Genomic DNA, 22585 nt, shown 5'->3' on the forward strand with positions numbered 1-22585 from the left:
GCTACTTGGGAGCCTGAGGCAGGAGGATCGCTTGAACCTGAAAGGCGGAGGTTGCAGTGAGCCGAGATCGCGCCACTGCACTCCAGCCTGGTGACAGGGTGAGACTCCGTCTCAAAAAACAAAACAAAAAATAATAATAAGAAGAAAAAGCAGAGAGGTGAGTTCTTCCCTAGAGAGAAAGGCTTCCCAGGCTATTCTTCCCCACCTTGAGTTCTTATGATGTAGAGATCTAGGGGTAAGAAGGCCATGTGATAGGTTCAACTACCTTCGCTGAAAAACACTCCAGGACGCAATTCTTGGTAAAGAAAAGTGCTGTTTTTTATTTGTTCTTGAATGTATAGGTTCTTTTAAGATCAGCTATACTTCCCTACTTTAAAATATCCTCCCTCATGCCCCAACCGCTTAGGATCCAACAGCCACTCCTAACAAGGGCCTAGGAGGAACTCATCCTACATAGCCAAGAAAGGGGTGCAGCTTGAGGAATGGGCATATGGCTCAGGAAGCAGCACCAGCTGATAAGAACTTTCCCCAAAGCAGCTCTGTTTGGCTTGTGAGTCTCCTTTCCCTGCCCTGGTCTGGACTCCCCCAGCTGTGTCCCACCCCCGGAATTCCCCTGTTCCTTATGTGGCCTGATCTTGAGAGTTAAAATCATAATTAACATCTTTACAGCTGGAGAGCTGAGAGATCACTGTTCTCAGCCATTCTCCCACCACAACTTTATAGATGAGGAAACTGTATCCAAGGTCACACGGCTCATAATGGAAAGAGCCAAAAATTTTGGTGTTCAGACTCTCAAATCAGATATCTTTCTAGTATATACCTCCTTACCTCCAAGAAAGCAACCAATAGCTGCCTCCAACTCCAGAAACAACCGGAGCAAGCAGGTGGTGGTGATCAGCACAGGTGGGAAAGGCCCTGATATAAGGAGTCATGCTGACTCCAGCTGAGCCCCAGCAAGGGAGCAGCCACCGCGCTCCCTGGTCTCCCTCCATCCGAATGTTATCAGCAGCAGGCACCCACCCTGCCAGGTTCTCCTCCTGGTTAGCAGCACTGACATGCACGGAAACACATCTTACCACAATCCCAGGCTCCTTCCCAACTGCAGCAGGCTCTAACTGGTGCAGGATCATGGTGAGGAGCTGCCCACCAGCCTGGTAATCCAGTTTAGCCAGACTGCGGCCTGGATGCTGTAAAACCTAATCCACACCCTTGGGCTGACTTAGATGGGGTCTCTTAGCAAACAGGCTAAAACCTCTGTGTTGTCTGGGAGAGACAGAGGGAAGGACTCACAGATGCTGTCCTCCCAGCAGGAGCTCATAAACATGGTTGGCATGAGGAGAACTGAGTTCAGGAAAAGGAAGGGACTCAGGAAATAGAGAGACAGACAGAGGAAGCAGGAGCAGCTGTGATTCTTCCTCCCTACCCAACTCCTGAAAAGAAGAGACCACAGACAGCCACAGACATTTCCCCCATCTAGGTTTCAAGGACAGCTCAGCCTGTGTGGGCTGAGAGGTAAGAGGAGAGAATCCAGAGACTTGTTTTTCTGGATTCTCTGAGAATACAGAGACTTGTGGTGTCATAAAAGCTAAGGGAGGAGGTTGTTTCACTGAGGGTTGGTGGGTGGTGTGAAATGCTGCGGAGAGGTCAAGACAGCTGAGCACTGAAAGGTATTCATTCTATTTGGCAACTGGGCAGTCACTGGTGACTTTTATGAAAAAGTATAGAGGGCTGAAGAACAGCTGAGGAAGAATCAGTTTAAAAAGGATCTTTTTAAAAGTAACTTGGTTAACAAGGAAAATGTGTAAGGGGTAACAGACTCTGAGAAATGCTGTTTTAATCTTGCGGAGAACTTGTTTGCAGGCTGTGTGGAGGTAACCAGTGGAGACAGAGGCTGGAGACTCCAGGGAGTGGGAGCAGTGGACTAAGCGAGGGAGCAGTCTTGGAGGACATACAACAGGATTCAAGATATAGAGAATTAAATAGGAGCAAGAATGGAGGCGTTGGGGAGAGTTACAGACACAGATGAATGAGAAGGGAGTGAGGAACAGCAGGCAAGGAAGCTCTTGCTTTAGGGGCTGTCTTCTGTGAAGTAGACAGTGAGCTCAGTCATTTGTGGAGGACAAAGATGGAGGCATGGGTGGGGAAAAAAAAGGGATCACAACAAGTTAAAGAATTTCCAGTCAATACTGAGAGCTCAACTGAGGCTGCCAACTGTGAATCTGTCATGCATAGCAGCCCAGGAGGTGGAAGCAGCAAATATGATGATGCCGAAAATGGAGAATGGCTGATAGTTTCAGCAAAATTGAAGGGGATATGCCTGGCGCAGTGGCTCACGCCTGTAATCCCAGCATTTTGGGAGGCCAAGGGAAGCAGATTGCTTGAGCCCAGGAGTGTTGATACCAGCTTGAGCAACATGGCGAAACTCCATCTCTACCTAAAGTAGAAAAATTAGCCAGGCATGGTGGCATGCACCTGTAGTCCCAGCTACTCAGGAGGCTGAGATGGGAGGATCACCTGAGCCCAGAAGGCAGAGGCTGCAATGAGCCGACATCATACCACTGCACTCCAGCCTGCATGACAGAGTGAGACACTCTCTCTCAAAAAATAAAAAAAAATAAAAAAAATTAAAAAAGTTGAAGGGCATGAGAAAGTTCAGGATGCTGATAAAAACATCAGTGTGTGATAGGCTCTGGGTTCATGCTGGGGAGAGGAAGAAGTCCAGGAGAAAGCTAAAAGACAAGGAGAGGAGAGAGAGGGCTGAGGCCATGGAAATGGACTAAAGGAGCAGGGCAATTTTGGCAGTACTGAGGGACGGAGAAGAAGCCCAGGAGGTGGTGATCCAGAAGGAGCAAAGGCTCAATTCAGGCGTTCAGAAAGGAAGACTATAAGTGACTCCACGGAGTGAGAGAGGGAGCAGAACAGAGCTCAGGAACAAACAAGGAGGCGCCTCCGTCTTAGCAGCCAGGCAAGGAGCTGTTGCTAGAAATGGGTACAGGGAGGGAGCCAGAGTCCGCTGGTGGGGGATGGCAGGGACTGCCATGGAACAGAGCCTATGGAGGGTATGGTTGCCACTCAGGTAGGGGTCCTAGAGGCAGGCAAGGTGTATAGTTAGCAATTGCTAGAAGTCAGGCAGGGCTAACCTAACCATGTTCTGTGGAAGAGTGCTCTGCAAGTTCATCCTGAACCAATTTTTTTTTTTTTTTTTTGAGACGGAGTCTCGTTCTGTTGCCCAGGCTGGAATGCAATGGCATGATCTCAGCTCACTGCAACCTCCACCTCCCGGATTCAAGCAATTCTCCTGCCTCAGCCTCCCAAGTAGCTGGGATTACAGGCATGTGCCATCACACCTGGCTGATATTTGTATTTTTAGTAGAGACAGGGTTTCACTATGTTGGCCAGGCTGGTCTCGAACTGCTGTCCTTAGGTGATCCACCCACCTCAGCCTCCCAAAGTGCTGGGATTACAGGCGTGAGCCACTGCGCCCAGCCAAAAAATAAAATAAAATTTAAAAATCCTGAACCAATTTTTAACTAAAATCCCCTTGCATCAACTGAAGCCATTTTACTGTCTTATTTCTCAGCATACCCAAGAAGTCAATTTTTCCTCTAGGACTGCATGCTGTCCCATAAGAATCTAGAACTCACCGTATTTCCACTGCATGATGTTGTCAAGGACAAAAGGACTTGGCTGACTTCAAAACTGGGCCATTATGGGAATAAGTCAAAAGCAGGATCAGCCCAAATGTTAATGAAGAGCCTCTGCAGGCAGTCACTTGGCTAGCAGGATTTTTTTTTTTTTTTAATTTCTAAGTCATGTTCTGGTTTTTGCATGCAAAAACAAAACAAAACCATGATACAAAACACTGGTGGCTAGGTCTAAAGGAAAAGCCAGCGAGAGGCAGGTGTCTAAAGGGAGCCTCTCAGCATGCAGGCTCTCTATGATGAGAAAGGAGCATGTGTCTCTCTAGCACATTACTAAGACCCCCCCTGGCCCAGCAAGCTGATCCGTGAGCCCAGGAGGCCACACCCAAGCTGGGAGCCTCACTCATATAAGGAAAGCCAAGCTTTTAACAGGTATTTCTGCTTTAAATTTGTGGTCTCCAATTGCTCCTGAGGAAGGATCAGGTCTGAGCCCGTCACAACACTCACCAGTTGCCCAACACCAAGTACAACAAAGTTCACAGGGATGGTGGGAATGTGGGCTGCACAAAGGAAAGATGACCTAGAGCAGGAATTAGTGACATGAGAACAGAGGGTACTTTGCCAAGCCAAGTGAACAGAGAAGGAGATTCAAAAATTGAAAGGGAAATGACCAGACCCCAAACCAGAAAGTCATGTGAGTCTCAAAGGGCAGAAGCCTAAGTCCAAAGATTGCCGGACTAGTAAAGCACTCAAGACTCAGTTACCCCAAACTAGAAAATGGGATCACGGAAGCCCATCTGCTTAGAACGTGGCATGTGCTGCTGAAAGAATGGCAAGCCAAGGGGCATGGTTTGCTTTAAAGTGAAGATGATCTCTCAGGTTGGGTAGAGAAGGAAATGAGCAATACCATCAACTCACAAAGAGAGAAGAAATGTTTTCTAATTAAAAAACTGCTCATTAGCAAAGGCCCTACAAACAAGAACATCCTTGAACTTCATCTCTTAGCAAAAATAAAGCCATGACCTCAGACTCCCCTGAAATTAGCCATGCAATGACAGGACCAGGGAGAGCTGTCTCAGTCCTGGCCACTGACATGTCAGGTTCATAGCTCCCCCAAAAATATGAGCAATGGGTTCCTTCTCAACCAAGCCCTTGCTTGGGAGGTAGCCTGACCTCCAGTATCCTCACAAACACCCTGCGAGGGCCATGCAGATGCATTCAGCATGCAGCCTCGAGCTCCTGTTCCCATGGCTTCCAGAATGCTTCTCTCTGCATTCTAGGAGAACTAAGGCTCTGAGGTTGCTTCACGGTCACCAAAGGACACTGGCTTTTTGCCTCTTGATTTTTCCCCCTGTCCACCTTAGACAAACTTCCCCCAGGAATGTCTAGATCTGGCCCCTGTTGGTCCCTGAGGCCTTCTCTAACCTCCAACAAAAAGGGCTGCCAGAAAAGTGTTGGCTTTTTTGGGGCTGTAGACAGCCTGGAGGCGGGCTGGTCAGAAGACTCACTTCTGATCTTTGGCTCATGAACTTGGAGAGGTTGAGAACTAGAATCTTTAAGCAGGAGGAGAGGCCCAGAGGAGTGAGCTGGTTGTGGGTTACTCTCTCCACCCACGGAACTCTGGACCTGAAGCAGACAGCAGCTGTCTCACAGTATTCACAAGCAGAACTCACGATCCATACCTCTGAATGAGGATGATGAAGGGTATGGCCACTGACAAGCACCAACAGTCACTTCTAGGAAGGCAGGTTCTCACCCTAAAGAAGTGTGATTAGCCCAGAGTAAGTAGCACAGAGGGCGGGCTCTGAAGTGGACATCTTACTAAGTCTGTAAGTGAAATCTGAACCAGAAGATTTAAGTGGTCTCTCCACAGCCACCCAGCTCAGTCAAGAATGTCACACCATCCACAGCATTTTCACAGCAGCCACCTATGTCAACATCAGGAAAGTGACTATGCAAAACAAATACCCTGAAAACCGTTAGAACCCAAATAGGCACAAATTGAGACCTATGGCCTCTAGAAGCCTCCACTAGTCTGCACATGGCAGGTGCCTCTATCCAGACAGGACAAGCAAAGGCAAACAGTGACAGTCTTTGGCTGTGCTGGGCCAGGGATCACAGTCCTGCCATATGTCTAAACCTCTCTCCCTTCTTTTACCCACTTCTGAGCCCAGGAGGAGTTCAGATGTATACATGGCTCCTGAGCCCTGGACACTAAAAGGTTAGACGGGTCTGCTTTCCCAGGCAGAAAAAAATTCACCAAGGAAAGTAGGTCTTCCCAAGCCTAACCAGGTGTGGTCTTGTCAAGTGGAGCCTATACATCTGATTACTCTGGTAATAATAAATACCTTCCTCTTTCCTGTTTATTACTGAAATCTTCTCTGTAGTGGATGTACTACGGCTCCCAAATAAATGCTGTAGATGCAAATGGCAAAGAAGAGCACTACACAGTTCAACAAGACTCATCTACCATCCACACTCTGAAGAGGATAAGCTGCAAGATGGGGAGGAATGGTCGACAGTATGGGACAACAGCTGCCAGAGTGCCCAGTCTCCTTTTGGCTCTCACACCTGAGAGATGCTGTTGGCCAGGCGAAATGACATTCTTTTTGCTCTTTCATTCTCCTGAAAGAAAAATATATATTTAGAATTAAAATAGCCAAATGTAGGATTTATTAACATGAAAAGGCTATGTCAAGATTGCAGTTCTGCCAAGTCAATGTATTTTATTCTACCCTAGGAATGCAGCAGTAAAACTTACTGAAGCCACTAAACATTGTATGCTAAGTACGGTAAACAACTGGGGATGGCTGGTCAGACCCTGGCACACAGTAGGCAGGCAAAATATTTCAGTGGAATTAAACAGCCCTGAATGGACATTTCTGGTCTACACAGGTGGGACCAGCCCAAATATCAGAGGAGCTCTCTCTGCTGCAAGCAATACCTCTCCTTCCTTACCTACACCAAGGGGCTAAGAAAGATCCCTTCCTTTCTCTCTCAAACCCAAATAGAAACCAGGCACTAAGACCAGGTAATTTCCCTTCTCAGGGGCATCACAATCACAGTGTGGTGTAACCAGCACCAAACTGGGAATCAGGACAACTGGTTTCTCAGCCCAGGTCTGCTGCTAAATGCTGGGTTACCCTGGGCAGGGACAGGTACCTTTCTGAATTTCAAGTCTCGTGAGTAACTGGCATTGATGAGTCCTGTACTGCCCTGCCTTCCCTGGGGGCTAAGGGGCTGGAAGTGAGGGTTCGTTGTCACCACCATCTTTTTGCACCACCCGAACAGCTTCACCTTAGGTTCTGCTTGGGTGCCCCTCTGCTTGCCTGATCACCGCCCACCTGCTGCTGGCTGGCAGTAACTCTTTACCATATGTCGTCGCCGCCTCTTGGGTTGGATGCCCTCCTGCATGTAGGGAGGCCACGGGAAGCCCTGGGGAGTGGAACATCCACTCTCACTAGACACCTCCTCGGAGTCTGAGTCCTCCTGCGTTGGCTGGGCAAACCGTTTCTCCGGGTAGATCTCCTTCAACCAGCCCTCAAAGAACACTTCCAGGCAGCGGCCAGCCTCTGCAACCTCGGAGTCAGGCTGATGGGGGAGGAGAGCAGTGATGGTCTAGCCTGTTTTTACCAGTCTATCTCTTTCGGGTCCCTCAAGAGCTACACAGAGCACAAAGCCTAGCGGGGTGTCCTGAGGTGTCTGGAACTTGACATTTTTCTCCTAGGACTCAGGAAAACTAGTTTGGTAGCAGCTCTTATAGCAGAAGTGACCCCAACAGGTATCCACAGATGGCCACTCACTAGTACCTCCCCTTTTTCCTGAGTCCATGCTAAGGCCTGAGTGTGGGAGAGAGCTTTTAAACACTCACCACAGCAGGCCCCCAGAATCTGCTCCCCAGTCCTCATGGCAGCCCAGACCAAACCTAACCTCCCAGCCCTACCCACCCATGACAGTCCTGGGGATGCAGGGAAATAGGAGAGCGGGAAAACAGGCAAGACATACATAATTGAACTTAGCACAGTTCCAGAACATGAGGCGCACATCTGATACCACCTCCTCTGGGGTGGTATAGTGAGCTGGGTCCTTCTTTTGCAGCTTCCTCCGGATGATTGACAGGTCCATGGGCCTCTTGATAATCTGGTAATAATGCCGGGCCTTGGGGGAGGAGACATGAGGAGAAGGAGGCAAAGGGAGTGAGAGAAGAAATGGAGGTGTGGATAAGAAGGAAGAAGAAATGGAAAATGAGGTGAAATATAAGTGAAAGAATAGGAAGAGGAATGATGAGGAGCAGCAGGAAGAAAAGGATGGAGAAAGAAGACAAAGAGCAAGGGAAAAGGAGGAATGTGTCACCTGTCAAGTAGGATCTGATACAGTAGCAGTTGTGGCGGGGGAGGCTGGAATGGCCATGGCCCTACGGTCCCCTGGACTATCCACAAGTTAATATTGTCACTACTCCCAGTGGCCATGCTCTGAGCCCAACCTGGGAACCACCACGCTCCTGCCCCATGGCCTGGGCCCTCTGAGCAGAAAAGACAGTAGCAGGCACAAAATTCAATAACTCAGAATTTTGTGAATCTAGAAAAACAGGGGTTAGGGGAGGCTGGGGTAGCAGTATAGGCACAAATCCACATGCAAGAAGAAGGTGAGAAAACAGCGTGGCCTTGCTTACCAGGGGGCTGACAGGTTCATGGAAGGGCAGGCTGAGGTTATTGCAGCACAAGGACAATACCAGCTTCTCACACTTCTGCAAAATCAGAATTGGCAACAGAGTCACTTTGTTCTGGTCTCACCTCAGTATGAACTAAAGATGGTGACCCTGATAACTCCCTGGCTCTGTCCCACAGGATGCCAGCTGCCATACTAAGGCACAATTCAGGTTCCCAAGCCAGAGGAAAACTGCTAGGAGAAGGAAAATTATCCAAACACCCCTGGGCCAAGTTGTCAGGCATAGGACAAAGAAACGTATCCAGAAAAGCCCCTCATCCCCTCTCAAAGGCCTCAGACCCTGTAGGCAGAAGGGGGCTGCCAAAGGCAGGGAACCTTGTTTCCAAAGACTCCTCCCTACCTTCTGGTCATACATGCTTAGGCCAGGAGATGCCCGCATTCCAGGCTGGTTATAGCGGGCATTCTCACAGTCGTACTCCATCTCGGGCTGGGTCAGGCTGCGGCACAAGGTACACACCCACTCTCCCCTGCAGGGGCAGGTGAGGCCATGTTAGGCCTCAGCACATTGCCCAGAGCACCCTTCCCTCTCCCTCTGCCCTATGGCAGGCATGAGAAACTGAGTCTCCGGCCTTGCCGTGTAAGAAATGGCTTTCTAGCCACAGGCTTGGAAGAAATTCAATAACTCAGAATTTTGAGAATCTAGAAAAACAGGGGTTAGGGGAGGCTGGGGTAGTAGTATAGGCACAAATCCACATGCAAGAAGAAGGTGAGAAAAGAGGTAGAAATGAAGTCAACCAAATGTCAAGCATCCACCTGTCTGTGTGCAGAAGATACCCAGGCCCATTAACTCACAGACCTGCAATTCAAGCAGGTCCAGAAGAGGGGAGTAAGCCCATCCTGGGAGCTCTGTGGGCCTGGCCTGGAATAATCATCCCTGGAAGGTAACCCTACTAGCCAGGTGATGGTCCTGGACTGGCATGACTCACCCTGGGAAGCTGAGCAAGGCTGGCACATGGCAGGAGAGGTGGAACACTTTGGGGCAGCGGTCACAGCACAGTAACTCTCCGCCATTGAGGCAAACAGCACAGAAGTCCTCATTCTCTATTGGGGCTGGGGGGCCCTTCTTGGCTCCTGGGGTTCGAGGAATGAGTCTGTGTTCTTCAGGAGATGTGCCCTCCACTTCTGGTGGCCGCTGCCCAGCCAAAGAAGTGACAGTGACCTTTCTTCCCTCCAGACCTGGGGCCTGGGTGGCCTCAGACAGTCTGTCCTGGCTGACCTTGGGGAAGAAGTAAGTCTGGGCAGCCAGAGCACAGAACCAACAAGCTCTCAAGGGAGGGGAGGGAGAGACTGGCAGGCCCTGCATGCCTACATGAGAGCCACTTATTCCAGGACCCCAAGCCAGCAAGCCCCATGAATGCTGGGATACCTCACTCCTGATATGCATCTCACAGGACCTTGCAGCAGGGGACAACGTCTGGCCAAGCTGCAGCCCCATCACAGACTCAGGAAAGGTCCCAGAGTCAGAATTCGGGCAGTAGCAGAAAGAATAAGCTCTTAGGCTGCGCCAGGGTTTGAGGCCAAGGCAAAGCAAAGTGGTACCTTAATGGACATGCTGGAGGACTCAGTGCCACACTCGATGATCAGCAGGAAGCTCCCATCCTGATCATTCTTCTGTGGCTTCAGTTTGAACACAGGCATCTCTCCTGAGGAGGCAGCACAGATCTTGAGTCGCTCCAGTCGCACATAGGGAATCTTATGCTCACTATTGAAGGCTCTGCAGCAAGACAGACACCCCGGGGTCTTGGTGGGATCCTCCTCTGGTCCCAACCTCTAAGTCAGAAACATCCATGATCCCTGTGATGATTAATATTGAGTGTCAACTTGATTGGATTGAAGGATACAAAGTATTTATCCTGGGTGTGTCTGTGATGGCACTGCCAAAGGAGATTAACATTTGAGTCAGTGGGCTGCGAAAGGCAGGCCCACCCTTAATTGGGTGGGCACCATCTAATCAGCTGCCAGCAAATATAAAGCAGGCAGGAAAACATGAAAAGGAGAGACTGGCCTAGCCTCCTGGCTGTATCTTTCTCCTGTGCTAGACGCGTCCTGCCCTTGAACATCGGACTCCAAGTTCTTCAGTTTTGAGACTCAGACTGGGTCTCCTTGCTCCTCAAGCTTGCAGACAACCTATTGTGGGACCCTGTGATCATGTGAATTAATACTTAATAAACTTCCATATATATATGTATATATATGTGGGTGTGTGTATATATATGGAAGTATACACACACACACACACACACACACACACACACATATATATATATCCTACTTGTTCTGTGCCTCTAGAGAACCCTGACTAATACAATCCCCAGCTGAATTGCTACTCCAGATCCTCTTGGATTTGGACTCTGAATGTGGACTCTACAGGTCCACATTCTGTCCTCCTGGCCCACCTCTGCATGGCCAGGCCCTGTCAGCCACTGGGAAGCCCTATGGTGTAGTCCTGGTCAAAGACAGGAGCTCCCTGAAGTGCAAGGGCGGCACCCAGAGCGCATGCCTCGTCGTGCAGGAGCCAGGACATCCTCCCACAACCATCCCAGACATCCACTTGAAGGTTGAGGGGTTGAAGAAGGCAGTTGCAGGCAAATTTCTTCCACTTGTAGTTAATTCATCAAGGATGCTTCATCCCTGTGCCAGCACCTCAGGACGTGAAGTCATGGGTGGGAGGGAGATTAGCCAGAAGGCTGTTACCTGATGCTCTGGTTCTCTTTTGCATCCAGCTCTAGGGCTCCTTGTTCAAAATTCTCACACTCTAAGGCAAAAGACAAACAAATACCTGTGACACACATTTGTGGCAACAAACCCCGTCATGCATATCTTCTACTTATATCTGCTATTCATACCTTTGGCCACACATCTGTCATACAGTAGTTACCTACACTATAGTCATTCATAGTGGTGACAAGTCTGCCATGGATCTCCTTCTTGAGAGGAGGAAGCCCACCTTCTTTTAAAAAGATGAACACAAGTAACACTCAAGAGGCTGCCTATGGGTAAGTGTTGGGTCAGGCACTGATGGGCCAGTTTCTCACCTTCAAGATGAGCTCAGAAATCACTTGTTCTCAGTACACCAGTGTTGCCTCCTCTGAGGAGTCTTTTTGTCCAGCCTCTGCCATGTCAGCCAAGTGCTGGGATTCCAGCAGTGCTTGAGAATCCAGCTCACACTCCATGGAAAAGAGGCTCCCAGGGAGTTCTCCCCTGAGTAGGCAGTCTATGGAGATGGGCAGGAGGCAGTGGTGGGGCAAAAGGATGAAACTAGCATCCATTCAGCACCAGGCACAGTCCTAGGCACTGTACATGGGCAAGCAGGGTCTAAAAAGTTTAACTGCATAAAATGCAGAGTTACATTATTGTGTGTAATAAGAACCAATGATTTTTCAGTTGGCCTTTCAGTCAGTGTGAAAAAAAAGGAGAAAAATTATTTCTTTCGTTTTCATTTATTACACGTATAGGAAACAGACTAATCATTACAAATTAAACACGCATCACACACTGAACGAAAAAAGTCCCAAATGATCATCAGGAAGTCACTTCCTGACTTCCCAACTAGCCCTCACCTTCCACAGAAGAACAAACTTAGCCTAGCCTGGTTGGAGAAGGGGCATGGGAAGCTGAGAAGCGAATCAGAACCAATCTCCAATGGTCCAAATTGCCTTCACTATGAGGCACAACACAAATCCACATTAGTGTCAGGTACCAGGAAAATCCTTACTACTCAGAGGAAGTTATCAAATGATTTCACTATAGTTATTGGTCCCAGTAGCCTAAGAAGTAGGTGCGATTGGCCCCATTTAGAGAGAAAGAAATCGGTTGAGGGAGGTTAGATATCTTACCCGGGATCATAGGGAGAGAGAACTGGTTTACTAAATTCCATCTATTGGACTCCAAAGTCAGACATGCTCTTTTCCCTATAACATTTTGTCAAGGCTAGCCCTCCTGGGCTGAGTTCTGTTTCCCCCTAGGTATAATGCAGACCCCCAGGACTCTTTGCATGGGGAGTGTTACAAAAAGAGTAAGTCCTGGCCATGCCTAGATCAGCCATGGCCACAGTGAGGGAAGCAGAACAGGTGTCACTAAGACAGTTCCGGAGGAGAGAAGTAAATTCAGCCTCAGAGAGATGCACTGCTTCCCCAGCTTAGAGCTTGTCTGCTGGCCTCTCTTACCTAGAAGTGCTGAGTCCATCTGCTCAAGTCTGTGGCCAACATGAAGGGCAGGCTGCTTGAGTCTCACCTTTTGGGTTCTGGTACTGCTGCAGAGCTGTAGACGTGCTGACCACTGGCGCCAGTGGAGGTTTCTTCACAGAGAGGTTAATTGGCTCCTCCAGTTCTGAGGGGATGGCCAAGTCCTTGGGAGCATCCAGACCGGGGACTATGGGACCTTGTCCCAGTAAGTCAGTGAAGCGAGTGGAATCCTCACTTTCCATCTTTCAAAAGTGAAATGTCGACAAGAATCAAAGAACTCAGACATGGTTGTCATTAGTGGTCTCAGAACTGTTAAGCTAAGGTCAGAATAAGGGTCCCAGTGGCCAATCTTTTGCCCATTGATGAACAAAGGAAGTTTGGATAGCATTTCCCCAGGACTTACCTTACACAGAGCATTCTCCAGGGAGGGATCAGCCCCATCTCCGGGACACAGGCTCCCTGAAGTTCGGCCAGAACTGGAGCTGGACCCAGTTTCTGGCTGCATGTCAGAAACTGGAGGGATGCTCTGCAGAGGACAAGTTGCCAGACTCGGCACAGCCTGGGTGTGACCAGACATTAGGCTGGGCCCAGCCTGAGGGTGATCACTTGCCAAGCTTGCCATAGCCTGAGGGGAGTCACTTATCAGGTTGGGAATGGACTGGAATGTGTTATGCACAAGGCTGGGCACAGTCTGTAGGTGACTGGTTGTCAGGCTGGGCATGGCCTGGTTTTGAACACTTGTCAGGCTGGACACCATTTTGCGGGGAGCACTCAGCAGGCTTGGTACTGCCTGGGGGGCACCAGCTGTCAGGTTGCTCACACTCTGGATCTGTGGCTCTAGGGGCCTCTCCAACCTGGTAGACGAAAACTCCATCTCCAGAGTGTTGGAAAAGCCCATGATGCTCACCGAGGTGGAGTGCTGCAGGAACAGGGACAAGGGGTAGAGTCAGGCTGCTAGCTGGGAATGGAGGGAGGGAGAGGAGGGACCCAACCCACAGGAACTCCCATGCTCCAATTCCACTCTGGCTTCAGAGTCTGGTAGCTGCCAGGAACTCAGGCAATGCATGAAGCCCTGTTCCTCTTCCTGAAACCAAGGAGGCTGCTAGGCTATGACACAGACAGAGAGGCACAAGCGGAGGACTATTGTGTGTGTGTGTGTGTGTATGTGTGTGTGTCACAGCAAGAGTGAGAAGGAGAACTTATTGCCTGACCTGAGGCATGTACACACACACACAGACACACACACAGACACACACACACACACACAGTTAGCCATATCCCTCACCCCAGTCTTGTACCTAAGCAAAGGGTCAGGCTGTGGGACTGCCCTCTAACTTCAAATTCCCCTCTGACTATACCACCAGTGGCTTCTCTTCCCGTCAAGGGGTGCTATAGAATAGTTTCTGCTATACAACAGTAGCAGGGGGTTGAGAAGGCTCAAACTCTTATCTGCCTCAGACCTTCTTTGAGAGAATGCCAAGGCTCAGAAAGTTCCAATCAGTCCTGGGGAACCTGGGTCAACTGCAGGGCCTTCTTATGGGGTTGTTCAGATCAACTCCAAGCACTACTAGCATTTGATGTAGGCTTTAACCAAGATATTTGAAGGTCTTTTCTGGCCCTAGTATACCTGCCAAAGATATTCCAAACCAGAGGCAGAGAACATCAAAGCAGCTAAATCTTAATATCACCCAATCCGTACAATCATTGGATAAGGCAGTAATGTTCTGACTCCAAAATTATTTTCTTACATCTGAGGAGAAGAGATGTAAAAGGTTTATAAAAAGAAGTTGAAGATACAGATTTCTGTACTGAATCCATTCCATTTTTCAGATTGAAGAGACAGATTTAGGGAAAAGGAGGGAGACTGGCTCTAAATATAATCTTCAGGAATGTGTAAGTTTCATATCCCTGCCCTTTAAAAAAAAGACTAAATATATAACAATTTCACATCTTTTGAAAAACAAAGAGAAAATGGGAATTAGGCATATCTATCTAAGTTTCCAAAATCAGTGTCTTGAACCTGTCATTTCTTCCTCATTCACATTTTCACAGGAAAATAAATACTTCAAATACATTCTCAAGTTTCAATATAAAGTTACTAAAGCTATTTTGCCATGAACACTGTCCTCATCTCAGTGAAAGTCACTCCTAGTCATTCACTTCTGCAAGTCAGATCCTATGAAGGAGGCATCAGTGAAGCATCCCTCCTGCCACACCCAAGCTAATACCAAGCCCCATCAATTCTACCCCTTAAACATCTCTCAAATATACCCACTAATTCTTCCCTCTGCTAATGGTGCCCTAGCCTAACCTACTTTCACATCTCCCTAGACAACAGTAGTAGCCTCTTCAATGGAGAAATATTTTCAAAACACGGATCCGATCACATCATTTCTTTTCATAAAACCCCGCAGTGCACTACATTCTTCTTAGAATAACTGCAAAAATCCTTAACAAGACTCCCGAGGCCCTGATGACCTGTCCTCTGTCCTCCTTTGTAGCCATAGCTCATTCAATAACCCTCTCCTCATTCACTGAACTCTAGTCACTCATTTTTTCCAGTTCCTGAAACATACCAAGCTCTCCCTCCACCCACTATCCTCACCCCCTTCAGATGGACTGCTTTCTCTGCACAGAGAATTCTCCTACCCCTGCCCTGTTCCACTTATCCTTCAGAACTCAGCTCGACTGACATTTTTTGCCAGAAAGCCTTCTTTCATTCTCTAGTCCAGACCAGGTTCCTGCTTTTATGCTCTCATATGCCTTGTACTTGTACTTTCAGCTTCATACCACAATCCGTGATATCATTTGATTAATGTCTGTTTCCCCTACTAAAGTGTAAACTCCATTAGGGTATGGATTTTTATCTATTTTGCTTACCCACCATATTCCTAGACCCAAGAGCAGTGTCTGGATGAATAAATGAATTAATGAGCTGTTTAAAAATTCAAAACAACACTAATACAGGACTGTTTATTCTACAAATCTTTAGCCAAATGAACAGCAGCTTAGGTCTACTGACAACTTAGTCTATGAGTCTCTCTAAAATAATGATTATTTTTATACAGCTAAAGTTTATTGAGAATTTATTATATGCAAGGCAATTTGCTAAATGTTTTACATATATTACTTTATTTAATCCTCACAATAACCATTAAAGGTTAAAAGAAACAATCCATGTGAACATTTAGAACAATATCTGGCATACTGTAGATGCTCAGTAAACCCCAGTTGTTTCTACTGCTGCTTCTATTATTTTTATTGTTATTATTGTTGCTGCAGACCTAGTTTTACACTTGACAAAGATGAGGCTCAGAAGGGCATCTTAAGTTTTTTCATGTTATTGTAAAACATAATTTTGTAGATTTCCATTTCTCTTTATTGTTTGTATACTGTATATAGAAATACAATTGATTTTTGAATATTGACTTTGTATAGAGCTTGCTAAAGTCACTCTGGGATTTTCCTTTGGATTTTCTGTGCACACAAATCATGTGCATCCATGAATAGTAAGTTTTTGTTTTGTTTTTCTGAACAGGGTCTTGCTCTGTCACCGTGGCTGGAATGCAGTGGCACAACCACAGCTCACTGCAGCCTTGACCTCCCAGGCTCAAGCAAGCAATCCTCCCACCTCAGCCTCCAGAGTAGCTGGGACTACAGGCGCATAACATCACATTGGCTAACTTTTATTTTTTATTTTTGTAGAGACAAGGTCTTGCTATGTTGCCCAGGCTGGTCTTGAACTCCTAGGCTCAAGCCATCTTTCCACCTTAGATTCCCAAAGTGCTGGGATTACAGGCATGAACCACCACACCCATCCTGAATGGTAAATCTATTTTTTTTCTTTACATTTGTTTTTCTTGTCTCACTCCACTAGCTAAGACCTCCAGTACAATATTGAATAGAAGTAGTGATAGTAGCCATCCTAGTCTCATTTCTGAACTCAGAGGATCCTTTCAATATTTCATCACTAAGTAGATTTGATGTAGATTTTTGTATAGATTTAGATCCAGATCTTGGTTGGGCATGGTGGCTCACACCTGTAATCCCAGCACTTTGGGAGACCGAGGCGGGAAGATCGCTTGAGCCCAAGAGTTCAAGACCACCCTAGGCAATATGGTGAAACCCCGTCTCCACAAATGATTGAAAAATTAGCCAGGCATGGTGGCATGGGCCTGTGGTCCCAGATTCTCTGGAGGCTAAGGTGGGTGGATTGCTTGAGCCCGGAAGGTTGAGACTGCAGTGAGCCAAGATCGTGCCACTACACTCCAGCCTAGGCAACAGAGGAAGACCCTGTCTCAAAAAAAAAAAAAAAAAAAAAAAAAAAGAGAATCCAGATCTTTGGTACCAAAGCTACAACTTAATTTTGACTTGTCTCCCTCCATACCTCTCTGGGCTTACTCCCCTTCACTATCTCTCATATTCTGTTCTATTTCTTTTCCTTCCCCCTCTTCTCCTCTCTCCCCCCTCTCTCATGAGCTCCTTCTCTCTCTTCCTGTCCTGCTTTCTTTTATCATCTCTTTCGCTTCTTTCCCTACCTCTTTCCCTTATAATTTAACTGCTTTAGTAAGGCTTATATTTTCTATTCTTAATTTTAAACACAGATGAGTTAAATATCTTTTATCTCTCCAAAGAAAAGTATGCTTTTTCTATTTTCCTTAGTAGTTTAATAGTGTTCAGTTTTTTAAAAAGCTTCCATTTCCTCCACAGTCTGAGTGCCAAGACAAGAAGGGTTGAAGAGAAGCAAGGTGGAAAGAATATTTAAACCAAACTGGGTAAGCTAGGAATGAAGCCCAGCTTAAGGGACCAAGGCCAAAAATCAATGGCTATCTCAAACATGCCCAGGCCTGCGTTCCTTAATGTCTCCTTGTTGTCCTGGTTATGCACTACCATAGCTTTCTAATATTCTATATTTCCTTATCTATGAACAAGAACACCCAGTGACTATTTCCTTCCGTTTTGCAATATATGACAGTCTAATCCTTTGCACTGGATTCTTTCTCCTTTCCCCTATTTGACATGTATGTTTAGTGTGGTTTTGGTGCTCATTTAATCTACCCATGCTGGACATTGAGAATTATATAGATGTCTCTTCTTAGTGAGATCCTTGTTGCCAAGCATTAAGAGCACTAAAATCCACGTGAGACCACCCAAATAATAATGGTCAGGTGCCATACGTCACAAGATATGCACAAGATAAAATCCCCAAGGACAAAACTTCCCAGATTAGGGGTAGAGATCATATTCGTGGGAAATTGGCTCTCCTGTCCTAATTACCTATTGCATATGTGAGTTAACATAATGATAGGGGAGAGGAAGACATGCAGACTGAGCTGTGGAAAAATTGCGGAAACTCCATGGCAGTTTATTTTGAGGTGAACCTGATGAACCTGGTCCCGTAATGCCCAGAAGACAATACGAGGTCAGCAATACATCCCAAGATATTGCATACTTGACTGATTTATTTCCTTTTCACAGCCACAGCCAATCTCAAGGAGGCCAATGCTATCAGGAGAGGGGGTGAAGCTCTGGTAGTATTAACAAGAATGTGGAAAATTTCCACGGAGGAAGGGACTCAGAGAAAGTGCTGTGAGAAAGCCATCCCAACCCCATTTTTACAGGCTATGCAGACATAATGGCATTTCTGAAACCTATATATGCTATGTGTTAGTTATTTTTATACTATATCAGCTCTCTAGAGTGAAGGGTTGTAAAATATTAAAACAAAAAGTACGTATTTCATGTACAAAAAGAAAAAGAAGATTTGAGAACCTTCATCCTAGTCTGTTGCTAGTGCTACAAGATGGGTGGGGGCAAGGGTAGGGCCAACCTTCAGAGCAAGGAAAGCAGGCTGAGTCTCCAGGGCCTGGGAGGAGAGGAAGCACTTCTCAAGAACATGATGGGATTGGAAAAGGGCTTGAGAGCGTGGCCAGGTTGTCTGACACTTGGTGCCTCCCATGCAGAAGGGAGCTCACTTGTCAATGGAGATGATACCACCCACCCTCTAGACCCCAGGATTGTTCAGAGGTCAAATGACAGGAGGTGAATGTGTATTTCTAGCTATAAAGTACGTAGAGGGTTATCACTGAGGTTTCTAGGCTGTCAACTATGTAACTGACACCTTGACTTCATCTTTACATACAAAACCTCTAGATTTCATGAAGGAAAAGGTGTATTTTGAGATTCACTACTGAAAATAAACTATTTTCTAGTTCAGAGAGGAAGAGTCAAAATGCCAAAACACATTCACTCTGATAATCAGCTCAGGTCATCTTTGGGGGATGGAGAGAGACAACCCTGAGCCTACAGAGCCCCCTCTTACCTCCCTTAACTAGCATCTCCTCTCGATCCTCGTTTCCCTTCCCCCAAACTGTGTGTCCCTGTCCCTGTCCCTTTCCTCTTGCCTCTTTTTTGTCTCCTTATCTTTGTCTGCCACCTGTCTGACTTATCTGAAATTACCTCACCTATTAATTTAATGGATTCAGTTAACCTATTTAACCTACCTGTCTTTACTACCTAACTTGACAACTTGCCTGACCTACGACTTCCCTGAATTGTCTGACTTTCAACCTCTGCTACTAGTCACCTATGTGACCCTGCACCCATCTAACCTGAATTCTGCTTGACCTGTGCTCTGTTACCTGCTGCCCTCTCTCTCTCCTCACTCTTACCACCCAGATGTGTTTCTAGAGTTCAGTGTGTTGACATTATTATTCTAATGATTGCCACATGGTATTGTCAAAATTCAGATAAAACATTGCTCTTTCATTTTAACAGGAAGGGAAATTGAGACACAGAGGGATTACCTAGATTTCCCAAGCTCATACAGGTCCAAGACTAGGAATCTGCGACCAGCCTTGAAAACAGGCTGGCTGGTCTTGATTCTGTGCCAGAAGCTAGAAAGCTAGTGCCCTAGTAAGAAATGATTGAGAAATCAATAAACAGACACTTAGTGCACATGCCCTGAGTTTAATATAAATTTCAGGTTCTTACAGCAAGATAATATTGCTGGGGATAAAGTAATGCAGATAGGGTGGTGTTCCACATAAATTAACTTTCCAGTTATCTGAAACATACCTCTTTCAATAACAAAATGCAATTGGCTTAAAAACATTATTTCAAATGGGAGTACTTCTAAAACACTTTACACACTCTTCTGTCTTATTAAGCAGAGCATAAGGAGGCTAAGGAGACCATTTCTTAGTGATATCAAGGAATTTGGATGAACCAATAAGTAATTCAGTGATGCTTTCGGGAACTTCTAAGAATGCAGGGCTTAGCTTGTTCTTTCAGTGAATGACCTCATACCGTGGCACTTTTCCAAGTGATGTTTCTTGTCTTCTCCCTTGTTAGCTGCCCTTATAGAAATCTTGACTCCCTGCCTCTACTCTGCTTACTACTATAATGTAGCTAAACTAAAACTTTCCCAAGAAAACCATATATTTAAGCTTGCTAGATCAAGAACACCGACTAGATACCCACATATGAGTTTATGATCTCCTACAGAATATAATGCATGAGTTTTGTGATGGCTGTTTTTGCTGCTGTTCCAAAGCTTTGCCTCATCACTTCTAGTTTCAGATTTCTGTTCTAGTGGTTAAAGTAATCAGAAACTGACCACTGTGTAAATATGCAATAGAAAAAGGGACCAAAGATTTGGGAGTTGTGTCTTGGAAACACACTGAAGGCCTTCAGTCTAGCTAAGGAAACAAGAGAGAGGAAAACAGATTGGTGAATTAAATCCTCAAAATATGTGAATGCGCCGGGCATATCACCTGAGGTCAGGAGTTCGAGACCAGCCTGACCAACATGGCAAAACTCTGTCTCTACTAAAAATACAAAAATTAGCCGGGTGTGGTGGCATGCGCCTGTAGTCTCAGCTACTCAGGAGGCTGAGGCAGGAGAATTGCTTGAACCCAGGAGGCAGAGGTTGCAGTGAGCTGAGATCATGCCACTGCACTCCAACCTGGGTGGCAGAGTGAGATTTCATCTCAAAATAAATAAATTAAAAAAGTGAATGCTTCAACAGCTTCAAGATTAAGTAGACTGGTTTAACAGTAGCAGATCTTGAAACAGAATCAGATGGCTGAGGAAGGGACTAACTTTTCTAGTAAGCAGTTTCACATGTTGATTTTTTTTTTTTTTTTTTTTTTGAGATGGATTCTTACGCTGTGGGCCAGGCTGGAGTGCAGTCAGACGATCTCAGCTCACTGTAACCTCTCCACCTCCTAAGTTCAAGTGATTCTCCTGCCTCAGCCTCCCAAGTAGCTGGGATTATAGGTGTCCACCACCATGCCCAGCTAATTTTTGTATTTTTACTAGAGATGGGGTTTCACCATGTTGGCCAGGCTGCTGGTCTTGAAATCCTGACCTCCAGTGACCCACCTGCCTCGGCCTTCCAAAGTGTGGAATTACAGGTGTAAGCCACTGTGCCTGGCCCTCACATGTTGATTTTTAATGGCAAAGTTGTTGCTCTTATTGACAATGAGTGTTCCTCCATTTCAAAAGAAAGCTCTTGTACTTATTAAGGCTGTCACTATGGATGTAACTATGCAGATATATGATAACTTAGTAAAGCCAAATGAGAAAAGGTTCATGGGTGGTGAAGGGAGAAGTGAAAAGTGCCCAGTGCCCTGATAATCCAGGGAGGACAGAAAAAGCAAAGAGGATCTCAGAATCTGAGGTAGAAGAAAGAGGAAAGGGGTAAGTGGATTCTAGTAAGTCTGAAGTGAAAGCCTGATGAGTGGAACCCTCAAACCCCAAGGCTTGGAGACTCAGGAGAATTTGGTCAAAGGTATTTTGCCCAGGCCAGTGTAGGAAACTGACTTAAAAACGTTATTTTGAATACAAAATTAGCCAGGCATGGTGGAACATGCCTGTAATCCCAGCTACTCAGGAGGCTGAGACAGGAGAATTGCTTGAATCTGGGAGGCAGAGGTTGCGGTGAGCCGAGATCGTGCCATTGCACTCCAGCCTGGGCAACAAGAGTGAAATTCCATCTCAAAAAAAAAAATTATTTTGAATAGGAGTACTTCTAAAACACTTTACACACTATTCTGTCTTATTAAACAGATAGGAGCAAGGACCTGTTTTCTCATGGGCCAGGAGACCTAGACAAAAATCTTAGGTTTGGATGGTGAATGAAATCAGGATAGAACTAAGGAGACAGGCTTCTTAGAGTGTGCTAAGTTCAGGAGCCAGACTTGGGGAGTGTTTGGCCTGACTCTTGAGTAGAAAGAGTGTATAATTCTGCAGATGCTGACCAGGACGCAGGCTGTGCCTTAAGAAAGCTTCACCAGGCCCCGGGAACATTCTGAACAAATGCTGCTGTCAGGGCTAGGCTATGAGGAAAAGATTGTCCCTGAGGTTGAGGACCCACAATCTGATCCATAGCAGTAGCTTTAGAGACTATGGAAGCAGGATGCCTAGTATTTACTCACAGTTACCAGGGTTTAATGAGTTTAAGCAAGTCATTGTCCAGCTCTGGGTTTTAATTTCCTCCTACACAGGTTAATGTAAATCTCACTGAGTTTTTATAAGACTCAAATTAAGAGATCGGGCATCAAAATGCTTCGATAATGGTATAAATACTATCTGCCTGGGTCATTATCCTTTACTCCTCTGTATCACTCTTAATAATCTGCATCACAGGAATGCCTACCGCTTCTGTATCATTTACTGGAAATACATCTCAGGCTCCTAAGCCATGAGCCGCATGCTGGTGGCCTCGAAGTCCTCTCTTGAAGATCTGGGGCTATGTTATGAGCAGCAGAAGAAAGGTCCCTCTTGCAGGTGAACTGGGACCCGGATAGGGCTTTCTGTGATGCCTACAGCTTTGACTCCATGAGAGTTTTTCATTTTTTTAAGACAATCTCGCTCTGTTGCCCAAGTTGGAGTGCAGTGGCGCAATCTCGGCTCACTACAACTTCCGCCTCCCAGGCTCAAGCAACTCTCATGCCTTAACCTCCTGAGTAGCTGGGACCACAGGCATGCACCACCACGCCTGGCTAATTTTCTTGTGTTTTTTTGTAG

At 46.4% G+C, this 22585-nt stretch overlaps 1 protein-coding gene across 12 annotated transcripts in view; it reads right to left on the reverse strand.

Annotated features, from left to right (window-relative positions):
• Nucleotides 1-298: 298 nt before the first annotated feature.
• Nucleotides 299-22585, reverse strand: part of TRIM66 (tripartite motif containing 66) — a 70525-nt gene continuing 48238 nt past the window's right edge. For 8 of the 12 annotated variants that reach the window (XM_063608360.1, XM_063608362.1, XM_063608364.1 and 5 more), the window contains 10 exons: nucleotides 12957-13472; nucleotides 12603-12795; nucleotides 11064-11124; nucleotides 9909-10083; nucleotides 9296-9585; nucleotides 8710-8836; nucleotides 8314-8388; nucleotides 7647-7799; nucleotides 7014-7232; nucleotides 299-6266 (listed from right to left, as the gene is read on the reverse strand). In XM_063608360.1, the coding sequence (XP_063464430.1) occupies nucleotides 6207-6266; nucleotides 7014-7232; nucleotides 7647-7799; nucleotides 8314-8388; nucleotides 8710-8836; nucleotides 9296-9585; nucleotides 9909-10083; nucleotides 11064-11124; nucleotides 12603-12795; nucleotides 12957-13472 (1869 nt within the window). In that variant the 3' untranslated portion in view covers nucleotides 299-6206. The remainder of the gene's footprint in view (nucleotides 6267-7013; nucleotides 7233-7646; nucleotides 7800-8313; nucleotides 8389-8709; nucleotides 8837-9295; nucleotides 9586-9908; nucleotides 10084-11063; nucleotides 11125-12602; nucleotides 12796-12956; nucleotides 13473-22585) is intronic. The other 4 variants (XM_063608367.1, XM_063608366.1, XM_055094077.2 and 1 more) reach the window with 1 other exon arrangement.

Source organism: Pan paniscus, chromosome 9 (genome assembly GCF_029289425.2).
Source record: "Pan paniscus chromosome 9, NHGRI_mPanPan1-v2.0_pri, whole genome shotgun sequence".
In the NCBI taxonomy this organism is placed as follows: Eukaryota; Metazoa; Chordata; class Mammalia; order Primates; family Hominidae; genus Pan; species Pan paniscus.